The sequence below is a fragment of the Rattus norvegicus genome, chromosome 1, assembly GCF_021556685.1.
Source record: "Rattus norvegicus strain SHRSP/BbbUtx chromosome 1, alternate assembly SHRSP_T2T, whole genome shotgun sequence".
NCBI lineage: Eukaryota > Metazoa > Chordata > Mammalia > Rodentia > Muridae > Rattus > Rattus norvegicus.
Window position 1 is genome coordinate 130,963,949 of NC_141534.1, and position 23,851 is coordinate 130,987,799.

Here is a 23,851-nt window from a genome sequence, read left to right on the forward strand (position 1 = left end):
ACAGAAGGCAAATGGCTGTGGGTCGATACCGCAGCCGAGGTGGCTTGGTCTCAGAAGAGCAAGAGAGTCGGTGTGATAAAGAACACAAACGCACTGAAAAGGGGAGGCATCCCAGCATCCCAGCCAATATGAACCTCGTTTGTCTCACTGTGAGAATCCATAGCCCTCAGAGACACATGTAGAATATATATATATATATATATATAGGCGGCAGGCTATAAGGAGACCATGAAGAGACACAGGTAGAACAAATTTACCCATGCAGTAAAATGGTTACATTGGCTTTCCACTTTTCCATGTATGAATTTTCCAAATAAAAGAATTAAAGACATAGTCGGATTCCTCCTCCTCCACCAACACCACCACCACCACCACCACCACCACCACCACCACCACCTCGACCCCCATCCCTCACCCCCTTGGTACAGTGCTACATACCAGTAAACCTAGAACATGTGGTGCTGAAAAAGAGAGCAGTGAGTTCAAGGACAGCCTGAATAGGCCGCTGCCGTTGTTCTAGACTTGATAGTAAGACCCTGTAGGTGCAGACACTGTGCACTTCAGTCACAGAACACAGATAAATCAAACTGACACTGGTCAGGACGCTTCCTCTGAGCTGGCTAGTTGTATAGTACTGGAAGGTGTCATGCAGACTGCGTGATCTTGCAGGCATCATCAAGCCTTACTCAGCGGTGCCCCGTGAGCTACGCTAACGACCCAATGATTGCCCCTCGGTGCAATAGTGCCACAAATGTTATATATGTGACCAACTGCCGTCTGATTCGATTAAAGCCCGGTGCACTGGAGGGAACACTTGTGTGGCACTGTACATCTGGTCAGAATACCCATGATGGGGTGCTCACGGGCCTAGGTATGAACCTATTGCTATCATTCTGCTAAATGGGCACAGTATCCAAGTGTTCTCTAAGTTTCCATTTCTCACCCTATAGATCAGTGCTGTTTCTAAATTTCAACAGATACTTTCTTTGTGTGGTAGATGGTGGCAAATACAGAAACTCATGACTGTCAGATGCTGAGCCCCAGATGAGACATCCATATCACATTACCTTTCTTGAGGGCTTCAGGGGCATCACAGAAAGATGGTAAGAACTAGAACTTGAGGTGGACTGGAGCCAACAGTGTCTTCTAAACACAAGAGGACCACTGGACTCACAAGCTCGGTAACCATGGTTGACTGCACAAGACCTGCCCACAATCCAGCCAGTCAACATTTTAGCATGGAACGAAGAGGGGTTCATCGGCCCCTGCCCCTGGCTGATGAGCTGTTTTAATAGCTGAAAGCTGCTAGGGGAGACAAAGTCAGCCTGCTCTAAGAATGTGACTTCTGCTAGGTAAACCACACTCCACTGAATGACACCACACGCAACCGTGTATGGGCAGCACAGACTGAACCCAGTGTGTTAAAAGTATTTTCAAAGGGCACACAGTTGGGAGTGGGTTGCGAGTGGATCTTGACAGAATTAGGGGGAAAGGGTGTGGGTGAATATAATCCAAATATACTGTATAGATATATGGAATTCTCAAAACACTATATATTGTAATGCACTAACAAATATTGGGCCTATAGAATCTTACACAGGTGAGGTCTTTCTAAACGGTCAAAATATACAATAGTTAACTAATTCTCATACAACCAGCAAAAGTACATTTTTTGAGATTGGAATATCTTCTGTGTCTTGAACAATTCACTGTATTGGCCATTCAAAGGGGAAGGGAGAACGAGGCGATTCTCAGTCAACAGGGTGCTCTCAATAGAAGCATGAGGCCCAGAGCTTCATCTCCAGCACCCATGTGAAATTTCCCAAGTGTGGTGTACGCTCATGATCTCTCTGGTAAGTGGATGCAGACAAGGGGCTCCTCAGGACTCGCTGGCCAGCCAGTCTGGCCTAACCAGCAAGGTCTAGGTGGGTGAAGAGACCTGTCTCTAAAGCAGATAATGCCAGAGAAATGACACCTGAGGTTGTCTTGTCTTTGCAAGTACTTTTACATTATATAACAGACAGACAGACAGACAGACACACACACACACACACACACACACACACACACACACACACACACACACACACACAGAAAAAGAGAAGAATGCACATCTGAGGGGAAGCCAAAAGCCCACAAAGAGGTACTAGAAGCCTCACTATGCTGTAAGGTTAGGGACTGAGGATATGGCTTTCTGTTGGGAAAGACATCTACCTACACAGGAGGGAAGGGAAGAACTAGAAGGAGCACAGTGGTGTTGAGGTACAAACGGCACTGTAGCTGTAACCTCAGGGTTGAGAACGCTCGACTCTGCCACCTAGAGTGCGGGAGGAAGTACTTCAGCGAAGTATGAGCGAACCTAGCAACCTTGCTTCCAAACTCTCCTCAAAAGGCATCAGAACTCCTAGGAGAAACAGCCACTTCCACCAGGGTTAGAGCAGGTAAAGTTCAAATAAGGCTAATCTTTTTGTACTTTAAAGAAAAATAAATGTAGTGCAAGAATAAAGGGGGGATATTTAACACACAAAATTCAGTTCAAAAGGCCCCTGTTGGCCAAATCAGGAAGAATTTGTGGTTGTGTCTACGTGACATAACTCAAGGGCGAATACAGATATAAATAGGTAAATCCAAAGAAATTTAAAATTTTGGAGGAAAAGTGATAATTTAGTTCAATTAAAAATATTTTTAAAGAAATTTTTATTGAAAAAAGTACCAGTTATTTGGAGGGAGGCATTCATATACTAGAGCATGTGTGTTGAGGTCAGAGAACAGCTTTCAGGAGTCAATTTTTTCTTTCTGCAGTGTGGGCCCCAGGGATCCAACAAAGGTTCTCAGGCTGTGGTGGCAAATGCCACTGAACCATCTCATTAGATCCACATTGAGATTTTGTTGAGAAATATAATACCTAGGGAATTTCAAAAGTATCTTTATACAAGTTATAAAGAAGGAAATGAAAAGTTCACAGCAATGGCAGAGGACATCAGATGCTTGTAGCAGCTCACTGGCCAGAGTTACAACCTAACAGAATAAAGTGAAATTTGACATCACCCAATAGGCTCCAGAAAACACAATACAGCACTGTTTCCATGATAGTCCTGCCAAAGATGCATAATTCAAGTTTATCAAGAAAACACAGAAGTCAACCTAGGCTAAGGACTAACCTAATACAAAGTAATGACCAATGGCCTAGATTTATGTGTCAAAATCAGAGTACCCAGAATCTACAAAGAACTCAAAAGGCTAAGAGTCGAAACCAAACTATTTCTTAAAAGTGAGCTAGCATTAAAGAATTCTCAAAAAAAAAAAGACTCAAAAATGGCCACAAATATCTTTCATACTTAAATTAAAACTACTTTGAGGTTTCACTAGAGACCAGTCAGAATGACTAAGATGGATAAAACAAGATAAAACAGGAAATGCAGAGGAGGGTGTGGGCAAAGAGGCCCTCACTCACTGCTACTGAGTTTGCAAACTGGTGCAGCCATGACAGGAATCCGCATGGAGAATACTCAAAAAACTCAAAGTGGACTTACCGCCTGACCACATACACACTCAACACCTGCTCCATAGCCGCCGGCCATGATCACTGCTCTCTTCACAATAGCTAGGAAATGGAGACCAACCAAATGTCCTTCAGCTGATGAACGGATAAAGAAAACACGGTGTATCAACCCTACAGAATAGTATACGTATGTAAAGAAAAGATGAAAGGCAAAGTGAGAGAGAGAGCATTATTCTGAGTGAGTTTAGCCAGACCCAGACAAACACTGCGCAGTTTCCATTTGTAAATGCTAACTCTGAATCCGTAGATTTGAGTATATAAACTGGAGTGGCTGCAGATGATAGGAAAATAAAGAGGGCAACGGGGCGGAGGGAAGAGTGAGCTCCTAGAAAGGGGAAAATGGGAGAAGGGATTCACTGGGAAGGATGATGGAGGTGGTGCTGAGAGAGAAGGGATAAACAACACTGAGGATGTTTGAAAAGGTCATAGGGAAACATACTATTTACTGAAACACTACATCTCCATCCATCCATCCATCCATCCATCCATCCATCCATCCGTCCGTCCGTCCGTCCACCCATCTGTTCATCCACCTGTCCGTCCATCCATCTGTCCGTCCATCTGTACATCCGTCCGTCCATCCATCCATCCATCCATCCATATACACATATATACGTGTTTCTGTGTTGTGGGTACACAGTGCCAGCCATGGGAAACCTGAGTTGTTGGTTAAGGGAGTCTGGGAGACTTCCCAAGTCTATTGTCATTGCTCTTTAGATCTGACCTAGAAGCCATCTCTGAGGACTAGCTTTCATAGTCCTCAAAGATGCTGTGAAAACTACAAAACTCACCTGTGGCTGTTGAGGTTATGAACCCTAGAGAAAAACTACTATTGCTATTTCCCTAAACCACTAAAATTCCTAATTGCATTCTAAACGCTTAGCCTTAAATCCACGGACAAGCACTGCCCTCACCTCTCGTCAAAGCAGCTTCTTTCTGAGGCGGATGGAGACTATTACAGAAATCTTCACCTGCTCAGAATGCAGAGAACAGGTGAGCACTGGGTGCTCAACCCCTACCGACCCAGCTGTAACACAACCACCACACCCAAGGCTCAGGAACAGCACAGAAGAGGTGGCAGGAAAGTTCTAAGAACCAAAGAACCAAGGATGTCTGCTGTGAGATTGTCCTTTACGGATGACAGAGAAGCTGAGCCTGTGTAATCCTTCAAACAAGATCTGAAAAATGACGACAGCAGTTGATACTCCAGTGCAGATGGGGGAAATCTCATAAGGCCTCGACACAGTTGCTCAGAGAATTAGTCTTCCTCAGGAATGAGTCCCCTACTTGATTGCCTAATCCCAGTTGGTCAGTCTAATGTTCTCAGCAGTTATGCTTCTGAAACGGGAGGGACATAGGAAGAGTTGAAGTGGGGAGGGTAGTATCGATATAAATATAGTACTTATGTAGGAAATTCTCAAAAGTAAATACCTTCACAATTAAGAGTAGAATCTTCAAAGTGTAGTACAAAACACAGGGCTACAATACTGATAATTAAGACACATTAAAGTCAAATATGACAAAACCAAAAACGAAGACAGTATTTGCACCTGGATTCAGCGGTGAACTGATACACGGAAGATACAAAGAGTTCTCGAAAAATCAACAAAAACACCCGGGGTTTAAAATCTGAGGGTCAGAATGGAGAGTAAATGGCAGGCTGATGCTTAATGTCACTTGCAACAGGTGAGCAGATGGCACAGTGAAGTATTAACAGCTCACCCACTACAGGGCTGCAAAGGCTAAGTGTTCAACTGTTGGCTTCTGGCTTGAACTCCTGAGGTAGCACATACTTCCCTGAGGAGGAGACATTAGGAGACTGTACTCTCCCTTCATGAAATCCAGGAAATCAAATCAGATCATGCATCTACTGTAACTTCAAAAATAGCTGGTTACAATCTGCTATGATAAAAAACACAAGGCCACTTATGTAAGCCATGAAAGCCCACAAAAGGAAGACATATATTCTCCATGAACATGCACATACATGTAAAGTTGTAGAAAGTATGATATGCAGTCCCGGGATCTGTCGAGGAGGGTATGAGCTCATCGAGCCTCTAATGTAGCACTGTATCTCCAAGGAGGTAACAGTGACCTGGGAGGCTCTCAGAAAACTGGAATATCATCACTGTACCTGACAGTTCTGAGACAGTGACTAGAGGACAACCTAAGCAGCACAGCTTACTCAGCTCAGGAGCCCCTGGGCAGAGGGTAACTCAGACACTAACCTAAAATGGAACCAAAAAGAGGGACTTAAGGGTAAACTAGTACCAAGTCTCCAAATCTACTGATGCTGGGTTTTTGTCAACTTGACATAAACTGGGGTCATCTGGAAAGAGGGGCCCTCAATTAAGAAAACACTTCCATGGAATACTTTCTAGATTGCTGTTTGACGTGGGAGGACCCAGCTCCCTGTAGACAATGCAAGCAGCCCCGAGCTGTTTTAGGCAGGCAGGGCACACCAGTAAGCAGTGTTCCTTCACAGCCTCTGCTTTAATTCCCAGACTCCAGGTTCCCTCAGGGATGGACTACAACTGAAATAAAGCCTTCCCGTCCAAGCTGCTTGTAGTCATGGTATGTCACGGCAGTAGAAAGCAAACGAGGTCACTACTACAACTCAACAGTCCTTAGCCCCTCTCATTCCTTCATACCTCACTAACTACCATGGACTCCTCTGGTTCCGGGCTGATTATTCACCTGCCCTCATAGCTGCCCCATGAAAGCATTTGCCTCCTCTGATGAACTTGCAGTAACTCTCCTCAAGCACTATGGCTATGTCCAGTGTTTGGCCAGATACTATCAAGAATGCCAAGGAATCTGGGAACTTGTTTCCTGACTCATCTAGAGCAACAAGAAGTTGTTGGTTTCCCCCCCCCCCCACCCCATTTTACAGTTGAGACTGAGAGCTCAAAACTGACCACCAAGAGAACCAGCCTGACCTTTAAACTTAGGTTAGATGACTTCAAAACCATTATGTCCCCATGCTGTGCCACACCTCCCAGTGCCCAGATCCTGTGATTGCTCTGTTCACACTGGTCTGTCTGGGATGACCTCACCAGACATCACCCTAAGCTCTTCTAACTATTCAGACACACCAAACAAGAAGAAATGGGAGGAACTTCTTAGCCCCAGAACTTGTAATGGCTCTCCTAGGCGTGATCTAGCATGATATAAAGAACAAAAAGTAGTTCAAAATCAAGAGTAAAAAATAAGATATAAAGTGACTATATGCTTTCATACCAGGGCCTTTGATGAACTTTACATTAAGTCAGTATCTATTCACCTGAATGGCACACTTTAGAGGGGATGTGGCCCATTCTATAGATATACGAGCTAAATTCTTAATGGTGGAAGTGTGATTCCCAGTCAGGCCTGGTTAATCTATGACAGTCTTACAAACCCAATTCTTAACAATGATTTTTACAACTTGCTCTAACATACTTCCACACACTTTGCAACACCATTGACTTTAGCTGGTATCATGTCAAAAACGTCTGGAATCGTGACATTTCCTTATGAGCCACAATTTCTAACAGGGAAACTATAAAAATAATGAACTGACTCAAAAGTATAGCATTTGTTATACTAGAAAAAACCTTAAGTGGAACCCATAGTGTAACAGAGAAATAATTACGACTATAAAAATGCCAGAAAACACATCATAAGATTTCTTGGAAGCACAAGTGCTCATATCCATACAGAATATGTATTTCTAAAGCTGTGTTGACAAGAAGCTAAAACAATTTTATTTTCAATTTTAAAAAGACTTTTATTTTTTCCCATGAACTAGTCATTAAGATAATAGCTACCCTGTTTCTTTATTGTCTAGAACATCAAAGCAATTTACCTAAGTGTTCCTTCTTGACTATGTTTGACATCATACTACAATTTCCCAGTTAGGTTTAGAAAGCTAGAAAACACTTTAAACAATAGACAATGAAATGAAAACTTTCTTCCATGTCTTTAGCAATGAAAATTTAAAGCTCCAAACCGTAACAAAAATCAAAACAAAAACAAAAAAACAAAAAACCAGCAACCCATCCTAAAGCTACAAGGCATTTCCGCCTAGCAGAATTAAACTTCCTCCAACTCCCTTTCTCCTGTTCTTTTATACTGGATCTCTAGAGTCCCTCAGACTTCAACTCAATAGTTCAAGAGGATGTGGCTGGACCACTAGCTGCAGGTCTGGCCCTACTCTCCTCATCTGCCAAAGCCTCGCAGTATTGTGCCGGCCAGTCTTTGGGGTCCTGATTATGGACTTTGGCCACGAACTTAAGAACTTTCATCTTGCTGGTTTCCAGGTTGGTTCGCGGGCCCCACTGTAGTTCATAGTCCACAGGATCGGTGTGGGGTATCCTCCGGTACTCCAAATAGCGCTGCCGCACAAAGTCTTCGGTAATGAGTTTCTTTGGGTCGCCAAAAATTAAATGCTTCTTAGTGGGATACACTCCGAGCCGTCGGAGAAAGTCCCAGACTTCAGTCTCGGTGATGGTGTTGCCTTTCATGAAGATAAGCCCGAGGACTATCATAAGCAGGCCCGAGGTGGGTGTACCCTGATCGCCTCTCACCTCAGCATCCTCCTCCACCGGCTCCAGCGTGTTGATGAGGATGTAGGTGTGGCTCTTGGGCTCCAGTTCCACCAGCTTGTACCCGAACACGTACTGCAGGCGCTCGGCGGCCAGCTTCAGAAGATTGGGGTACACGTCCCGGTAGTCTCCCACCACGTGCTTCAGGATGTCGGTGCGCTTGATCGGGATCTTCTTCTGGTCCTTAATCAGCAGGAACTGCACCAGTTCGGCCACCTTCAGCTCTAGCTGCTTCTGTGTGCGCGGCCCCACGGTGGGGGCCGACAGGGAAGCGCGGGAGCCCTGAGAGGTGCCGCCCGCGCCGCGGGACGTGCTCGGCGCTTCCTCGCCAGAGCCTCCCCAGTCCCGCTCCCGATCACCCTGAGTGCTGGGCCGGCCGCGGCCCCTCGGTTTCTGCAGCATGTCACCGGTCGGCGGAGAGCAGGCCAGGTTAAGGAGCAGTAACCGCCAGAATCTTCTACAAGCGCGCCTGAAAAGCTCTAGGAGAAGTTGCGGCGCGCGCGTGACGTCACGTCGCTGGCGCGCTGCGTCCGGGAGGCGGAGCGATACGACTGGGCACCACCCTGCGGGGGTGGGGCAGCTTCACAGCTACTGCGCATGCGAAAGCCTTGGCGGCGGTTGCTACAACTGGACTCGATCTTCAGTTTTAATGAGAATCCAATGGTGTTTATGAGATCGTATAAATAGAAAACAAGAACCAAAACTTCTCGGCAACTGTGTTCTACAGCACACCTGTTCGGACACGTCTTATAGTTTTTGTTTAGTTTTTAAGCTACAAAGTTTGTATATGGAACACGAAGGATAAATGTGGGGGTGGGCTGGGGGGGGCGGAATAAGGGAGAAGAGAAAGCCTGTGAAGTCAAGAAAAAAAGTGTTGATTTGTGCACCAAATGCGGACATGAAGGACCAGGGGGACCCCGTCTCGGCATCTGTCCTTAGCAGAGTACATACCCACCTGGCCAGTTAATTTCTGTGCAATCTCTCGGGAATCTGTAAGGGAAGTTATTCTCAAAAGCAAGATTTCTCCTGCTATTTTCGAGCTCACATTCTCTTTATTAAATTTCAGCTAGGTGACCATGAGAAACCACATAAGCATTGCCAATAATGTGCTTTAGCTTGGTAATGTGAGTTGACCTTTTGGAAGACATGTTTGCGAAATCTGCCTTGGACCCACATCCACAGTTTTAGCAGCAACATGTTAGAGGAATGCTTACCCCAGAGGCACTTGCTCTCTCTAGAGATTACCATTTAATTTAGGTTACCAGTGATTGGGAGTAGCAATAATGCGAATCTCTTAATTCTCTTTCTTAATATATAAGCTTTAAAATCTCGATAAGAAAGAAAAGAGCTACCATCCCTTACAATTTGTGATATGTGTGGTTTGTAGATGGTTTAAATTGTGCAACTCTAATAGACAAAATGAGTCATTTCATTAACTCAAACCATCAGCAGTCTGATGCTATTACTGCTGCAGATCTCAGCAAATGGGTTTCTTCTCCATTTACTGACAAAGGGACTGAGTTTTCCTCAGTCGTTTTTAAAGCTACCAAGAAAATAGGTAAACTATTCAAAGAACGAACTCAAATTGATTTCCTCCTTAATGCAAATATATTCAGAGGAAAGCAATTCAGATCACATTATTTGAATAATAACACCAAAACATGGCCTTATTAAAATTTCATTAAATGTAAGCAGCATAAAATTTTTGTTTATAATTCAATATGAAAATGCACTCTGATAATGGGACCTGCAATGCTAATATAAAATCCTACTCCATGTTGCAAGTCAAGTGTTCTGGAATCTAGTAAGCTTTGAGCAGTAAGTTTCTATGTTTCTATTCCACACAGGGTCCACAAAGACATCGTCAAAGGTTGGACTCAGTGAGAGAGGCTGCAACCATTTGAAAGTGTCCTTTAAAGCTTACATGCTGGGAATGTAATCCCCCAGCTGGAGAGGGCTGCGTCCTCATGAGTCAGTGAATAAATGAATGCATGCCATGTAATGAGTTGTAATGAGTTAAGTGTAAGTCGATTTGCCATTGGACTCTCTAACCATCTCACAACACAGTGATGCTCAACAGATGTGGTACCTGGCTCTTAGTCCTCCCAGGCTTCAGAGCCCACGAGGGAAAGACAATTCTGCGATTTCCAGTTTACTCACTCTGTGCACTATTTCACAGCAACATGAGATGGATCAAGACCAATTAAGTAAAGCACAGCATCATGACGCTCTTCCATTCATCTGCTTCCGTTCTCTGCCAATTGAAGTCTGTATTTAAGCTTATCGAAACCTCCTGAAATCTAAAAAATCTGCAAAAAGGTCCCTCCAGAAGGGTCAGTTGTGCCTTGGGCCAAACAATTTCAGCAGCCAAGAGATAAGAGAGAAATGGGAAATAAGATGAGAGCTGGTGTCAGCCTTCAAGTTGGTTTTCAGTATTTTCTGTGTTAATTTCTTCACAGAGCACCACGCAACTCCAGCAGCTAAGGCTAACGCCCAAGACCAGAAACCACAGCATCTTTTAGCAGCACCCCCACACAGACAGCAGATGACTCAAAACACATGAAGAGAGATACCAATTTTAAGTCTCAAAACACCTTTCTCCATGCTGTTCAGGATGCAGAAGAGAAATCACAGGCACAGAATGATGTTATCCAAACGTAGGTTAGAAATTGCAATGAGGTTGCCCAAACCCCACATTTCACTTCAAATAGACAATGGAAACTGTGAAGTCATAACACTGGTGGTGGCAACAGGCAGCACTTCATGCCTTTACAAAGGCAACTGTAAACATTGCTTCTTCAGCCCCACAACAACACTGTGGGGCATGTTTTATTACTTTCATTCCGGGAGAAACAGACAGGTAGAACACAGACAAGGTGACCTTGAAGAAGAAAAGCTTTGGCCTCAGGAAATCTAGACTATAATTCTGGAAAAGCTACTCACACTCCAGATTCCAGCTTCCAGACCAACAATCTGAAACCATTAATCCCGAATTCAAGAACTAACTGGGATTTGTTTGCTAAGACCGAGCACCAGGTCTGGCAGGGTGCTTAGTGACTGTCAGTTCCTTTTCAGGGGGTTATGTTAACAGAAATATCTGAGGAGGATGCAAAGCTGTGTGTGTGTAAAGGAAATGAAGCCTTACTTCCTTAGGGTCCTGGCTGGGCTGCAAAATTAAAATTCATGAGGCAGTTTTTCTTTTTTCTTTCTTTATTTCTGAGCTGAGGACCCAACCTGGGATCTTGTGCTTGCTAGGCAAGTGCTCTACCACTGAGCTAAATCCCCAACCCTTTTTTTTTTTTTCAAAGATTTGTTTTATTTTATGTATATGAATACACTGAACTGAGCTGTCTTGAGATACACCAGAAGAGAGCATCAGATCCCCATTACAGATGGTTGTGAGCCACCCTGTGGTTGCTGGGAATTGAACTCAGGACAAGCAGTCAGTGCTCTTAACTGCTGAGCCATCTCTCCAGCTTCCCCTGTGAGGTTGTTTTCAAGTTTAATTTGGGTTTTGCAGTCCTGGGCGTCAAATCTGGTGCCTCATCTACATAAGGCAAATATTCTACCACTAAGCCATACCCACAGCCCATGAAACAGACTAATTAGACAAATGCACTCACCTTTAGTCCACGTGATATGGGACACAGTTTTTTTTTTTAAATAACAAAACAAAGTTTCAAAGAAGCAGCAAGACCTAGATGCTTTTGGACTTGAACAGAGAGAGGTAATTGTGGAAATGTAACTAAATTATGTGGGAAGGCTAAAGGAGAGTACTTATCAGAAGAGGCTGCTCTGAGACCTCTTGGCTAGGACCCAGTAATGTTTCTTTTCTCTGGCTTTGGGCGGGCACCTTGCACTTGGGAGTTTTTAATCTCCTGATGTCAAAGGAAGTGAGGAGCTAAGGCTGCCCTTCTCACATCTGCTGTTTTTCAAGTGCTTTAGCTCCAAGTAATCCTTATGCCAAAGTGGCATATTCCGGGCGGCATGTTCTGCTACCTAGCACTAGAAAGATGTTCATTTCGTTGGAGCATGTGCACATCATCTAAAAATCAGGAAAAGGTCAGAAAGAAAAATATATAGACATCACCGTGCCATTAAGGCTCTATGCTCTGAAAAATAAAACGGTTGATTTTTCTGTTGTTGTTTAGAAGACAAATGAAGATCATCTCCTTGGTGAAGCCTCACACCGCAGTGACACAGTGCTCTGCCCGTTATGAGGTTCAAATTTTCAGTAAATCCGATGTGATTGGAATATGGCAAGTGGAAACCTTCTGTGGAGGCCTCTGAGTCGTGGAGGTAAATGACTAAAGCAGAAAAGGAATGTCCTAGTGCTTTGTGCAGATGACCTTTCTGCGTTTATCATCAGACCCCATAAGGGAGGAAAAATAAAATTTCTTTGAGGCGAACCCCACACTGTCTAAGATTTCAAAGGCACTGAGCAAGACTGCACAGAGCTCGTTACATTTCTCTAAGTAATTAAATGCTTTCTTCCATCTCCTTGGCAGCAGATGACTGCCAAATAAGCTCTAATCATCTATATTATCTTTTAGTGGCTCCTCCTCACTCACTGATATTTCTTGTTGAAGCAGAAAACGATTTTTAAGTCCTCTAACAGCAAGGCAGCGCTAGAAGCAGGTGAGGACCTTTTGGGTAGAAAAGGGATAATCAAAGCATGCGGCTAGCACGCATGAACCCCTTCCCCGACTTTCCTTGGGCAGCGGGCATGTGAAGGAGTTGAGGCACAAATACTGGTTTTGGTGCAGGATGACAACAACTAAACCAAGAGGCTTTAAAGGATTCGGTGAAGTTCTTCCTGTCCGCTCATGGCTTACTCATAAAACTCGTGTCTACCCATCCCTAACAAAGGTCCTCCAGATTGGACCACACGGTGGACTGCGCTGAACATATTGTTCCTCGTAAAAGTTGATCAAGCCTAGCAGAGCTTCCCTTGGCTAGGAAAGGGGTGAGCTGATGAGGCAGTCAGTGCCTTGCTAGTACAGCAGCCACTTGGCACAGAGCCTCTTATTAAGCTCTCTTCTCAAGACACAGAAACTACAGCTACCAAGGGCCCTGATGAAAACCATTAAGGCGCATTGAATTATGATCATACGAGGTCTCAAGACTTGATTTGTTTGCTTGGCTTCTTCCTTCCACTGCATTTTTTTTTTCCCTTTAGAAATCGCCTCTTCCACCTCTAGGAGACCTTGATCCTACTCCTTCCATTGTCGGTGCGCATGATTTGTGCCAGATACAGCAATTATGCCATCCAACCAACCTCTGACAAGAGGGGCCCACGCAGGTCCTCTTTCCTGCATTAACAAGATGAAGGGTAACATAACAGCTAGCTGTTACTGCTGTGGTTCGCACGAAAACAAACAAAAGAACCCTCCGCCATGGTGATGTCAACTCCATGAGACATGGAGAAATGAGAGATGAGAAATCGTCCAAATGTTCAAATGCTGCCATCTGAACCCTTGTGTCCTGGGTTCAAGGTTAGGCTCCCACAGATAACTGAACCCTGGGGGTTCAGTTAATCTCCATTGTGTTGCTTTCCGGCATTTGAAACTGAATGAGTTTTAGCTAAGTCTGTAAACCAAATATTCAGGGGAAAGAGACTGTAAGGGGGAAAGGCTCTGGTACACAGGAAGGAGGACAGGAAAGTTAAGCATCTCCTTCGAAGACATTTTAATGCCATGGGGAGATAACGGAAAACAATCTGACATTGTATTCTGTGGCAGGGGGATTTGCTTATTAGTTTACTTGTTGGGAACACAGACAGGGGGAGCCAAGCAATGAAGTGCCACACTTCTGCATATAAATGTATGTATGTGTGTTCTGGCCTTCTACCCATGGAGTTTCAGACACCGTGGAGTACACAGTCATATGTCATTTAATGATGCAATAGTGTTAGGTGATTCTGTCGCTGGGTAAACACAGAATGTACTTTACACAAACTAAGACGGCCAGGAAGGAACCGTGCAACTTAATCTTAGAGGATGGCCATCAAACGTAAGGTCCATGGTCGACTGAAATGCTATATTGTGTGAGGTGTGGCCCTGCTTCAACAATCTGCTACTCTAGACTGTCCATGTTCTTTAACCCAAAGCATTTTTTCCACAGCCCCTTCCATGCAAGAAACAGGCCCTCATTCTTTGAAACTATGCCTAGGCAGGCAGTTGAACTGTACTCACAAAGAAAGCCAGGGCACCAAAGAGAGCCGAGAAGGCTAGCAATGCAGATCGTTTTTACAAAAGCCATCCACTTTGGGATGGGAAATAGAAGTCAGCAGAAAGAAATGAATAAAATGTTAGAAAAATTAAAGAGTCCAAATATCACATTGTTCCTCATAAATAGGACATCAGTAAATAAAATAAAATAAAATAAAATAAAATAGCGAGAATATTCAAGGCAGTCAGGGAGATCCAGGTATGCATGATTGAGGGAGACAATCACAGACAGGAGCAGATACCCTGTGGGATCCTGGAGCAAGGTAAGTTTACACAGCCCATGTCTCTGGTCCCTTCTCCTTTCTGGCTCCCTCCCTTTGGCCAGTAAGCTGAATGATAGGTTTTCAGGGCTAGCATGAGATAATCAGGGGTCATGGATTCTCCAAGGTCTGCAGAGGTAGGGACAAGCAGAGACTTCTTCCTCCCTGAGAACTTGGGTGCTGATCGTTAAACTAATAAGCCACTTTCCAGGTCAGGAGACACCTAGGAGTATACTGTAAGTCCTGCTCTAGTAGAAGCTTAGGTCTTTATTCTGAGAACTACTATAACCATCTCTTGTTTGTGAATGTCCTCCACCCCTAGTGCTAGATTGTTGATCACAGCCCTCAGGGGAAACTTTACAGGCAAATGAAAATATACCAGGCCTTGAGGTTGGGAGAGAAAGTCTTGGGCTTCCAGAAGCTCCTCTATGAGGTTACCATCTACTCTGCCAGGACCCCCTAGGGTGTTCATTACCTGTCAGTCTAGCAGTTTTCTAGTGATTCCTAACCATGTGCTCTAAAACAAAAGGAAGAAGCCCAGCACCCTTGCATATATGTGGCTGAAGGGAACAGCCACCATTACAGGTGAGCGGAGAACTTAACCGGGAAACTGGCAAATCTTCAGCCACCCTGACCAACTTCTGATCCCAATAGAGAGAGAACACCCAAATAATAAATTCATGAATGAAAGTAGGACATCACTACTGACCCAACAGAAACAATTTATAAGGAAATGCTGAGAGCCATGCAATACACAAATAACACTGCTTTTTTTTTTAAGATTTATTATATATAAGTACACCAGATGAGAGCATCAGATCTCATTACAGATGGTTGTGAGCCACCAGGTGGTTGCTGGGATTTGAATTCAGGACCTTTGGAAGAGCAGTCAGTGCTCTTAACCACTGAGTCATCTCTCCAACCCCCAGTAACACTGTTTTAACCAAGGCTCCTAATGTAGCATTACACAGCATTGCCCTGTCATAGGCTTGTCTGTGTTCTTGAAGAAATTTGTATGTTTAAGTTCCATTCATAGTGTCCTAGACTATAATTATATTTGGAGGTATTTTTTTAACATGAATTCACTAAGTTAAAGTGGGGCATTTAGGGTGAGGACCTAAACCAGTAGGATGGGTGCCTTTATCAAAGGAGAGAGGTCAGTAATCTAATGAATAAAAGAAAAAGCCCTAAGATGACCTAGTGGGGAGTGGCCACTTTACATGCTAAGAATTGAAGAGATAAGGAGATGTCAAACCTTCATCTTGGATTTGTGGCCTCCAGAACTATGAGAAAGATTTCTACTTAGTAAGTCACCAGTCTGCAGTGTTCTGTTGCTATAACCAACTAATGCACATAGATAGGGAGAACAGAATTGAGAGTCCAGAAATAATCCCACACATCTACGATCAGTTTTCAGGAGAGGGTACAATAATCCAAGAGATTAACAGCAAATGGTACTAGCTGGCTAGTGGGTCAGTACAAAGCAAAGAGTGAATTTTGACCTTGACCTTACACACCATGCACAAAGCAGGGCACGATGGGTCACACGCCAAAAATGAGAGCCGGCACTATAGAGCTACAGAACGAAACACAGAAGTAAAGTTGTGTGTGCTTTGGCTTTGCAACCTTTTAGATTCAAGACCAAAGGCAGACTCTATAAACCAAGAAGACTGAAAAGGCTGTACCTGGTGGTACAGGGCTGCAACTCCAGCTACTAGGAGTGTAACCTCATCAAGGGTATGTGATGCGCGCAGATGAAAACATCAGGAAATTAGAAGATGCTGCAGTAACTATAAATATGCTGGGAGAACTCTGAGATAGCGCTTTTGACGGCCATACTTTATGGTGTATTAACTGTGACTCACTAAACCTAACCTTTAAGAAAAAGCAACTGGGAGACTAAGCCAAAATTCTCTAATGAGTGCGGTGAGGTGAAATGGGGTAATAGACCAGCATTAAGACCATCAAGCGGATCAAGTCCTGTGCCGAGACTTTCTGCATTAACAACGAAGAAACATTTCGAATTGTAAAATCAATCAAAACCCAACAAAGGAGGGTCTCCTGTGGAAATGATTTCAGCCACAATCAGGAAGCTTATTTACATCTTAGATTAAATCTAAAATGGGCAGCTTTAAAATATGCTGCACTGTTTAAGAAAAGTGACTTTATCAGAGCTCTTGCCACCAACTTCCCATGGGTCCAGGAGGAAAATATCAAACTGGTTAGGGCTCTGGCTTTCCCTGCAGAAAGAAGGGCCTGAGCAGGTGGCACATTCCAGTTCTAAAGTAGAGGATTCTATGAAAGAATTCAAAACCAAACAAAAAGAAACATCCTTGAGTATTGAAAAGAATATTAAAAGCCATTCTAAAAGCTAACGCTTTAAAGTATTTATGGGGGCTGGAGAGATGGCTCAGTGGTTGTGAGCACTGACTGCCCTTCCAGAGGTCCTGAGTTCAATTCCCAGGAACCACATGTTGGCTCACAACCATCTGTAATGAGATCTGATGCCCTCTTCTGGTGTGTCTGAAGACAGTGACAGTGTAACCACATACATGAAATACATGAATGAATGAATAAATAAATAAATAAATAAATCTTTTGAAAAATGTACGTGTGTGTGTGTGTGTGTGTGTGTGTGTGTGTGTGTGTGTGTGTGTGTGTATCACACATATGCAGGTGTCTGTGTAGGGCTAGGTACCCTGGAATAGGAAGAGTACAGAACCTGGATCTTCTGCAGGGGCATCAGGTGCTCTCTCCAGGCCCAGTAGTTAAAAGTTCTTAAGTGAGCACCTACTTCCTTCTTTCTTGGGTGAGTCACTGGCAGCAGCTGCTGAGACACAGTGAGTTTCCTATCTTGGCTCTGTCTTGATTTACTTAGCATAGCAAGGTGACTTCTGGAACAAAGAGATGTTTCCATGTAGAACTACTCAGGAGTCAGACTGCAAGAGGATAGAGACATCCTTTGTGGAAATGGAAATGGGGTCTCTGGCTGCCACTTGCCCCACCCACCACCTGCCCCACCCATCTGTCTCCCTCCCCTCTCTGAATTTAACTCATCACTTATGAAGAGTCTGGGTCTCTTTCCTGACACAGGTGGAGGCAGAAGTTGTTCTTCCTCACACTTTAGACTCGCTGTGTTAGAAGTAGGAATCTTGTGCATAGTTTCCTTTAAGGTAGGGGTGGGAGGTTTCGGGGGGGGGGGAAGCTATTGAGAGCCTGCCATTACTGGATCCTGTGCTTCCTCTGACCTGGGTAGTTTGGTTATCTCATACCTAGGCATAAACTTTCGTATCCATCTTCCTCTGTGTTTCAGGCTTTGTCCCTTTAACTCTTAATTTTCCTTTTAACCCCAGCCTCTGTCTTCACTAAAATTCATGTGAGCAACTTGCAGCTTTTCCCATGAGCCAATTTTGCTTACTACCTACCGAGAGCAAGCTCCTTCCTTGACAGCCCAGTAAATATAACCCAATCCAGAATAATCTGAAAATTTTAAAATAAATTAACATCTGTGAACATTTGCAGAAGATATGCTTATGATGTGATTTAAAACCAAAGTTTTTTTTCCCTGTGTTTTATGGGCACATTTTTAAATTCCACACACAGCACTGAAAAAACCTCTACTGTAGTTAAAAACAAAACAAAACAAAGAAGCAGCTGTTTAAGTAGAATGGATTAAGCAAGTCACACTCAGAATTATATACACATCTGCTGCTCATCTGGCCCGAACCTTCACATGCTTCGCATCCCCCAATGCCATCTGGGATACTTTGACTCTCGAATGCCCCCAAAGTCTGTGTGTTGAAGACTTGTTTCCCAGATCACTCTGTGATTGGAAGGTGGAGAGTCTTTCAATTCTAACCAGGGACTATAGTTGAAAGAAGTCAGGTTTCCTGGGGCAGGGCAGGGCGGGGCTGGGTGGGGTGAAAGTGTTGTCTTTAGAGAGGAAATTCTGACCTTAGCCACTCCGGTTCCCCTGCTTCCAGATTATGGGAAAAGAAACATCCTCAGATGTTTACTTCCCAGGGATATACTGTCTTGCCCTTTTAGGCCCAAAGGCAACAGAGCCAAGATACCTCAGACTAAAATCCTGAAACCCTCCTTCTGCATTTTTTTTAAAAGTCTGAGCTACCATAACAGAAAGTGGACTAACACTTCAACTCTTCCCTGAACCGTGCTCCTCTGCTTTAATGGCTCGTCATGCCAATCGTTTCCTCACTGCCTACGGAGAACAGTGAGGCTCTGTATGCAAGGAAAACACAGAGACCCTAAAACGAGAAAGACTGGAAATGAGAATGATGGTGGCCAGGTTTCTGTCTGGAAGCTGCCCATCTGGCAGCTCACGGTGCCCTTTCTATAAAATAATAATAACAACAAGAACGATTACTCCTTAATGTAGACAAACAAACCTAATGCTTTTTCCCTGAGATGATCCTTAAACCATGCATCCACCCAAATGAGTCTTCACTGGAGGCGGCTAGCTTCTAGAGGATTGTGCTTGGAGCCTGGGCAACCCAGAACTTTCCCCCGGAGTATCTGGTTCCCAATGGACAGAACATAGAGGTCGTACAGACCTGGGTGAAGTCTCTGCTTTTCTTAGAATGAAAACCGGTCAGTCCAGAAGAGTGGGTGCTCAAACTCCCTCGTCTCCATCTTGATGCACTTACACTTCACAGGGCCAACCCTGGGACAGGCGTGACACTGAGATACCCCTGGGCGAGCAGGTCGCTTCTACCACACCATTAAAAGGCTTATCCCTAATCCCCTGCCAATGTGTAGATCCTATGCTGCCTAGCAACCTCGCTCAGTAGCAAAGCTGACCCACTCATCAGTTAGAAACTTCAAGTGGGCAATCGCTAGAAACCCAGCATAAGAAGGAAACTTTATTTTCTCCCCAGTCGTTATATGTGCATATTGGTCGTTAATTGGTGGATATTAACTACACAAGACGATGAGTTTTGTTCCTAACGTTTTCCTACACCTATCGATTGTTCTGTGATCACGTTTGCTCCTCTGGCCTCCTCTCTCAAATCTCTCTCTGCACATCTCCTTCCTGCGCAATATGCTTTGACTGCTATATGAAGCTGTCAAAAGCCTTGAGAAGAAAAGGAAAGAAAGTGAGGGAAGGAGAGACAGACGGACAGACAGACAGACAGAGAGACAGGGAGACAGACAGACAGACAGACAGGGAGACAGACAGACAGACAGACAGACATTCCAGGGACTAAACAAACGTAAGCTCAGCTAAGACAAAACAAGGTACAAAGCTAGGGTAAGAAAGAGGCAGGAAATGGAAAATACAAGAGAGGTCCTGTAGCACCAGGAAAAATACTAAGATGGGAAAGGACAAACACGGCAGGGTGAGCACTTACTCTGTGGAGAAAGTGAGGCAAGGGACAGCTCTTTGGCTGAGACTCACAGGAGCCTGCCTCATGGCTCTGCCTCAGCTGGCCTGGCCACGCCCTCGCTCATCAGTCAGGGAACCACTCTGGGAAGGATGACCCTAAATGCAGGAAAAGAGCAGTATCTAGACTTCCTGGAGCTTCTCTGTGCCCTGAAGCTAGCAACACAATCCCCTAATTTGGCTGGATACACCAAGGCCCTTGGTTTTTTTTTTTTTTTTTTTTTTTTTTTTTTTTTTTTTTAGATTTTATTAATCCCACAAGCTTGAACCATGTGGTGTGGGAAAAGCAAACAGCAACTAATTAGCTACTTCCTTGGATCCAACCAACCACTAGCCACACGCCAATGAATTTCTCTCCGATGGCTCGATTGTCTATAATTATCTAAGTGGTCCACACTGTACATGCATCTTTCCCCCTAGCATATTTACTTCTAAGCAAATTACCTAATTCAATGTGGTTATTATTCTGGACATTTAAGAGCCGTGCACTGGGAAATTTCACATAGTAATTAATTAATGTGGCTACATCTGTTATGCTAATTCTTCATGTCTAAGTGTGATTATTAGATGCCGTTTACAGCATTCAGCACGACTCACTGATATTTAATATTAACAGCCACCCACATTCTTACTTGATGAACCTTGCTCAAGGATGATATTTCTAAATTTATAAACAAATTATGCAGCTCATTACATGGATGCTAAATACCAAGTTAGTGGTTGAGGCATGGACATGTGACCCTATTCAAACCAATGAGCAGTGAGGGATATTTTGGGCAACATCTGAAAGCTATTTATCTGCTCTTAAAAAAGAGGTTTATAGGCAAGAGAGAAAACTGTCCTTCCATGCTGGCCAATTCCATCCGCATGATTATTCCCTAAGTAGTGGCAATCATCTTATGACTGAGAAGAGGTAAGCTAACACATTAAAAACAAATTAAAACTGGCAGGACGGAGAACTAGAAAGAATGCAAGTCCCTGACTTTGGTAAGCTGAGACGCCATATCTGTAACAGTCTCTCTCTTGTAGTCTCTCTCATTGTAACAGCAATGTATCACCATTGCTCCCTTGGTCAAGATTTTGTAAGCTATATTGTATTTCACCTGCTACTAAGAGGAACCCTAAAGCTTCCCAACCAACACTGATAGATTTAGTAGACCAGGAGGACTGGGCACCCAGCTGCATAAGGCTCCATATAGTAATACTAGGACTCCAGCCTCTGCCCATGTGCCAACTGGTCTACCTGTCTCAGCTCTGGACACACCTGAAGGTTGAACCTGAAATGTTGCTGAAGTTCAGACCTTAGTGCACAATCAATGATAGCCGGATTCCTTCTCTGTGGCCAAAAGTCATCCAGCTGTTGCATAGGACTTGGGTAAAGGGGAAAGTTCAATGGCTTGACCAATTGCCTAGCCAATGTCTGGAGATGGGAAAGACAAAATTTGTTTCAAAATTGCCCCACGTCTTCACGTTTTGTGAACATAATCTTAACATGAATGATCCCAGGAGCCCAGCAGTGATTCCTTGAGAGCACCCACCAAGGCAAGTTCCACCCGACACTGGTTCCTTGGACCACTACCTCCGTTTCTGGATCCCAGCCTTCTGAGGCTTTACTGAGTAGTACAACCCTGGTCTCTGTTTATTTAGGAGCAGACAGGAAGTTATCACCTGATGTCTGAAAGTCTTTAGGAGTATGAATGTCTCTGACACCTGGACTCCTGCAGAACTTCCAAATTTAGCCTTGTTTTCTGACCCCTATATTGTAATGTGCAGACCATAGGAAACCATAAGGAAGTTCCTGGTCAGCCAAGTAAACATTCCCTGGTCTTCAGTGGTCACTGATGATACCTGAGCTGTATCTTTGTCCAGGGGGTGACCCTCTCTTGGTCCTCATAGTCTACAGTAGAAGAACATATTCAGCATTGACAGTTAAGCCCAGAGATCCAAATTCAGCCAACAGTCTGCAGGTAATAGGTCACATGAACTGGACAGTCACCAGGTTTGTGCTAGAGCCCAGTATGGGGAACAACTACACCAGGTCATAGTGTAGTAAATCAGCTGATCTAAGGGTTTCCTGAGTAAGAAGACAGGAACAAGAACCATGCAAGGAAACTAAGGTGTCAGTTCTGGAAGGGTTCAGATGTTCTCTTTGAAAGATAACTTGTAAATGAGGCCTGGAGATGATTCCAAAGAGAAACTATCTTATCCACCCTAGCTATATCTAAAAAGACAAGTTGGTAGTGTGTTGGCCTAACATGTCTAAAGTTATAAGTTCAAATATTTATTTATTTTATGTATGGGAATACACTGTCCCTGTCTTCAGACCCACCAGAAGAGGGCATTGAATCCCATTACAGATGGTTGTGAGCCACCATATGGTTGCTGAGAATTGAACTTAGAACCTCTTGAGGAGCAGTCAGTGCTCTTAACCGCTGAGCCATCTCTCCAGTCCCGAGTTGTAAGTTTAAATCCTAGAGTGCATGTCAGTCTGCGCGCGCACACACATACACACACTCACACACAGAGGAGGGGGGAAGGGAGGGAAGGATGAAGTGGAAGAGGAACAGCACCACAGAAAGAAAGCGAGCCTTGCATGCCTTCAAGTCTTCCTAGTAATCCATGTGGCCTTATATGGGTTGAGACCACCACAGTCTAAGCTGAGCCCAAAACCAGCACTGGGGAAGATCTGTACCCAAGACAATGATCAGAGAAAACAGACCTGCATGCCACCTAGACACACAGTGGCTTCAAGGAAGGAGACAGCAGGATCTGGAACAGATGTCTATGGTGGAGCAGAACTAATGTTGGAAACAGAAGTAGAGTTTATAATAAAAAGACATAATGAGAACACATAAGGAGTTATTATTAGAGTGTGGTAAAATACTCTGAGGATGGAACAGTGCTTGGTATTTTAATTTAAAATTTGAAGAGAAGAGCTGTAAAAAAAAAAAAGAGTGGTGCCCACTGAGAACGCATTACTGCTTTGGGTGACCATACGAAACATGTGTCATATAACACAAGACAACAAGTTAATGAACTAAAAATCACAAATGAAGAAAGAAAACATGAAGGACAGGAGCAGGAAGCACTCTGGGTAATTTGTAGGAGTTGTGGGAGGGACACAGCTATACCAGGAACTAAACAGAGCAGAAAACCAAACTGGAGACTCATATCAAAAGTGACCAGAAAAGTCCAAATTAAATACACCCTGGCCAAGTCTCTGAATTTGAAGACTAGCAAGAAACCATACAAGCTTCCACACAGAAAGTTCTGGGGGAACTTTCATACCACAGTTCTCACTGGGATCAGAGAGAAGCACAGACCAGGAAATGCCAAGAGGTTTGTAAGAAGAGAGAAGACTGGACCAGGAATTGTCTACTCAGGAACACTGCCATTACATTTGTATAGAAGAATAGATTTACTGGACCCACAGAGTCAGGAAACAAAGACTTTCTATGTAAACTAAATAAAAATTCTGCACATTCCCACCAGAAACAAAGCAAATAAGGGTTCTAGAGGGATAAAGAGGAAAATAATATTAACCATGGACTTTGCATTGTAGTTGCATTAAACAATTAACACTGAACACACTGTGGGAAATGAGTTGTTATGTGACTTTTTACCTACAGATCCAAGTATACTTAACACATTAGATGGTCTAGCTCATGGAGACGTATGTCGTATGGGCTAGCTCGCTATTCTTTGGCTACGCATCTCTGCAACATCCTGAATACTGTCATCGATGATAAGGCAGTGGAACTTTTATATCTAAGCACAGAGGAGGGATAACGATGCCATTCTATAGGGGGTTT

The 23,851-nt window shown here is 43.9% G+C and overlaps 2 protein-coding genes and 1 long non-coding RNA gene across 7 annotated transcripts in view; 1 reads left to right on the forward strand and 2 right to left on the reverse strand.

Annotated features, from left to right (window-relative positions):
* The window catches only part of Entrep2 (endosomal transmembrane epsin interactor 2), a 411,852-nt gene that overhangs the window by 105,611 nt on the left and 282,390 nt on the right, over window positions 1-23,851 (reverse strand). The gene's annotated exons all lie outside the window — the stretch shown is intronic.
* Window positions 7,311-8,632, reverse strand: Nsmce3 (NSE3 component of SMC5/6 complex). Its single transcript, NM_001173527.1, is given in 1 exon segment — window positions 7,311-8,632. A coding segment is annotated over 1 exon segment (837 nt). The 5' UTR covers window positions 8,551-8,632; the 3' UTR covers window positions 7,311-7,713.
* LOC148007701 (uncharacterized) lies at window positions 8,733-11,339 on the forward strand. Of its 2 annotated transcripts, none has more exons than XR_015646868.1 (2): window positions 8,733-9,149; window positions 9,996-11,339. It is a non-coding gene; the product is annotated as an uncharacterized LOC148007701 (long non-coding RNA). The 2 variants fall into 2 exon arrangements; XR_015646869.1 differs by having other exon boundaries at window positions 8,733-8,882.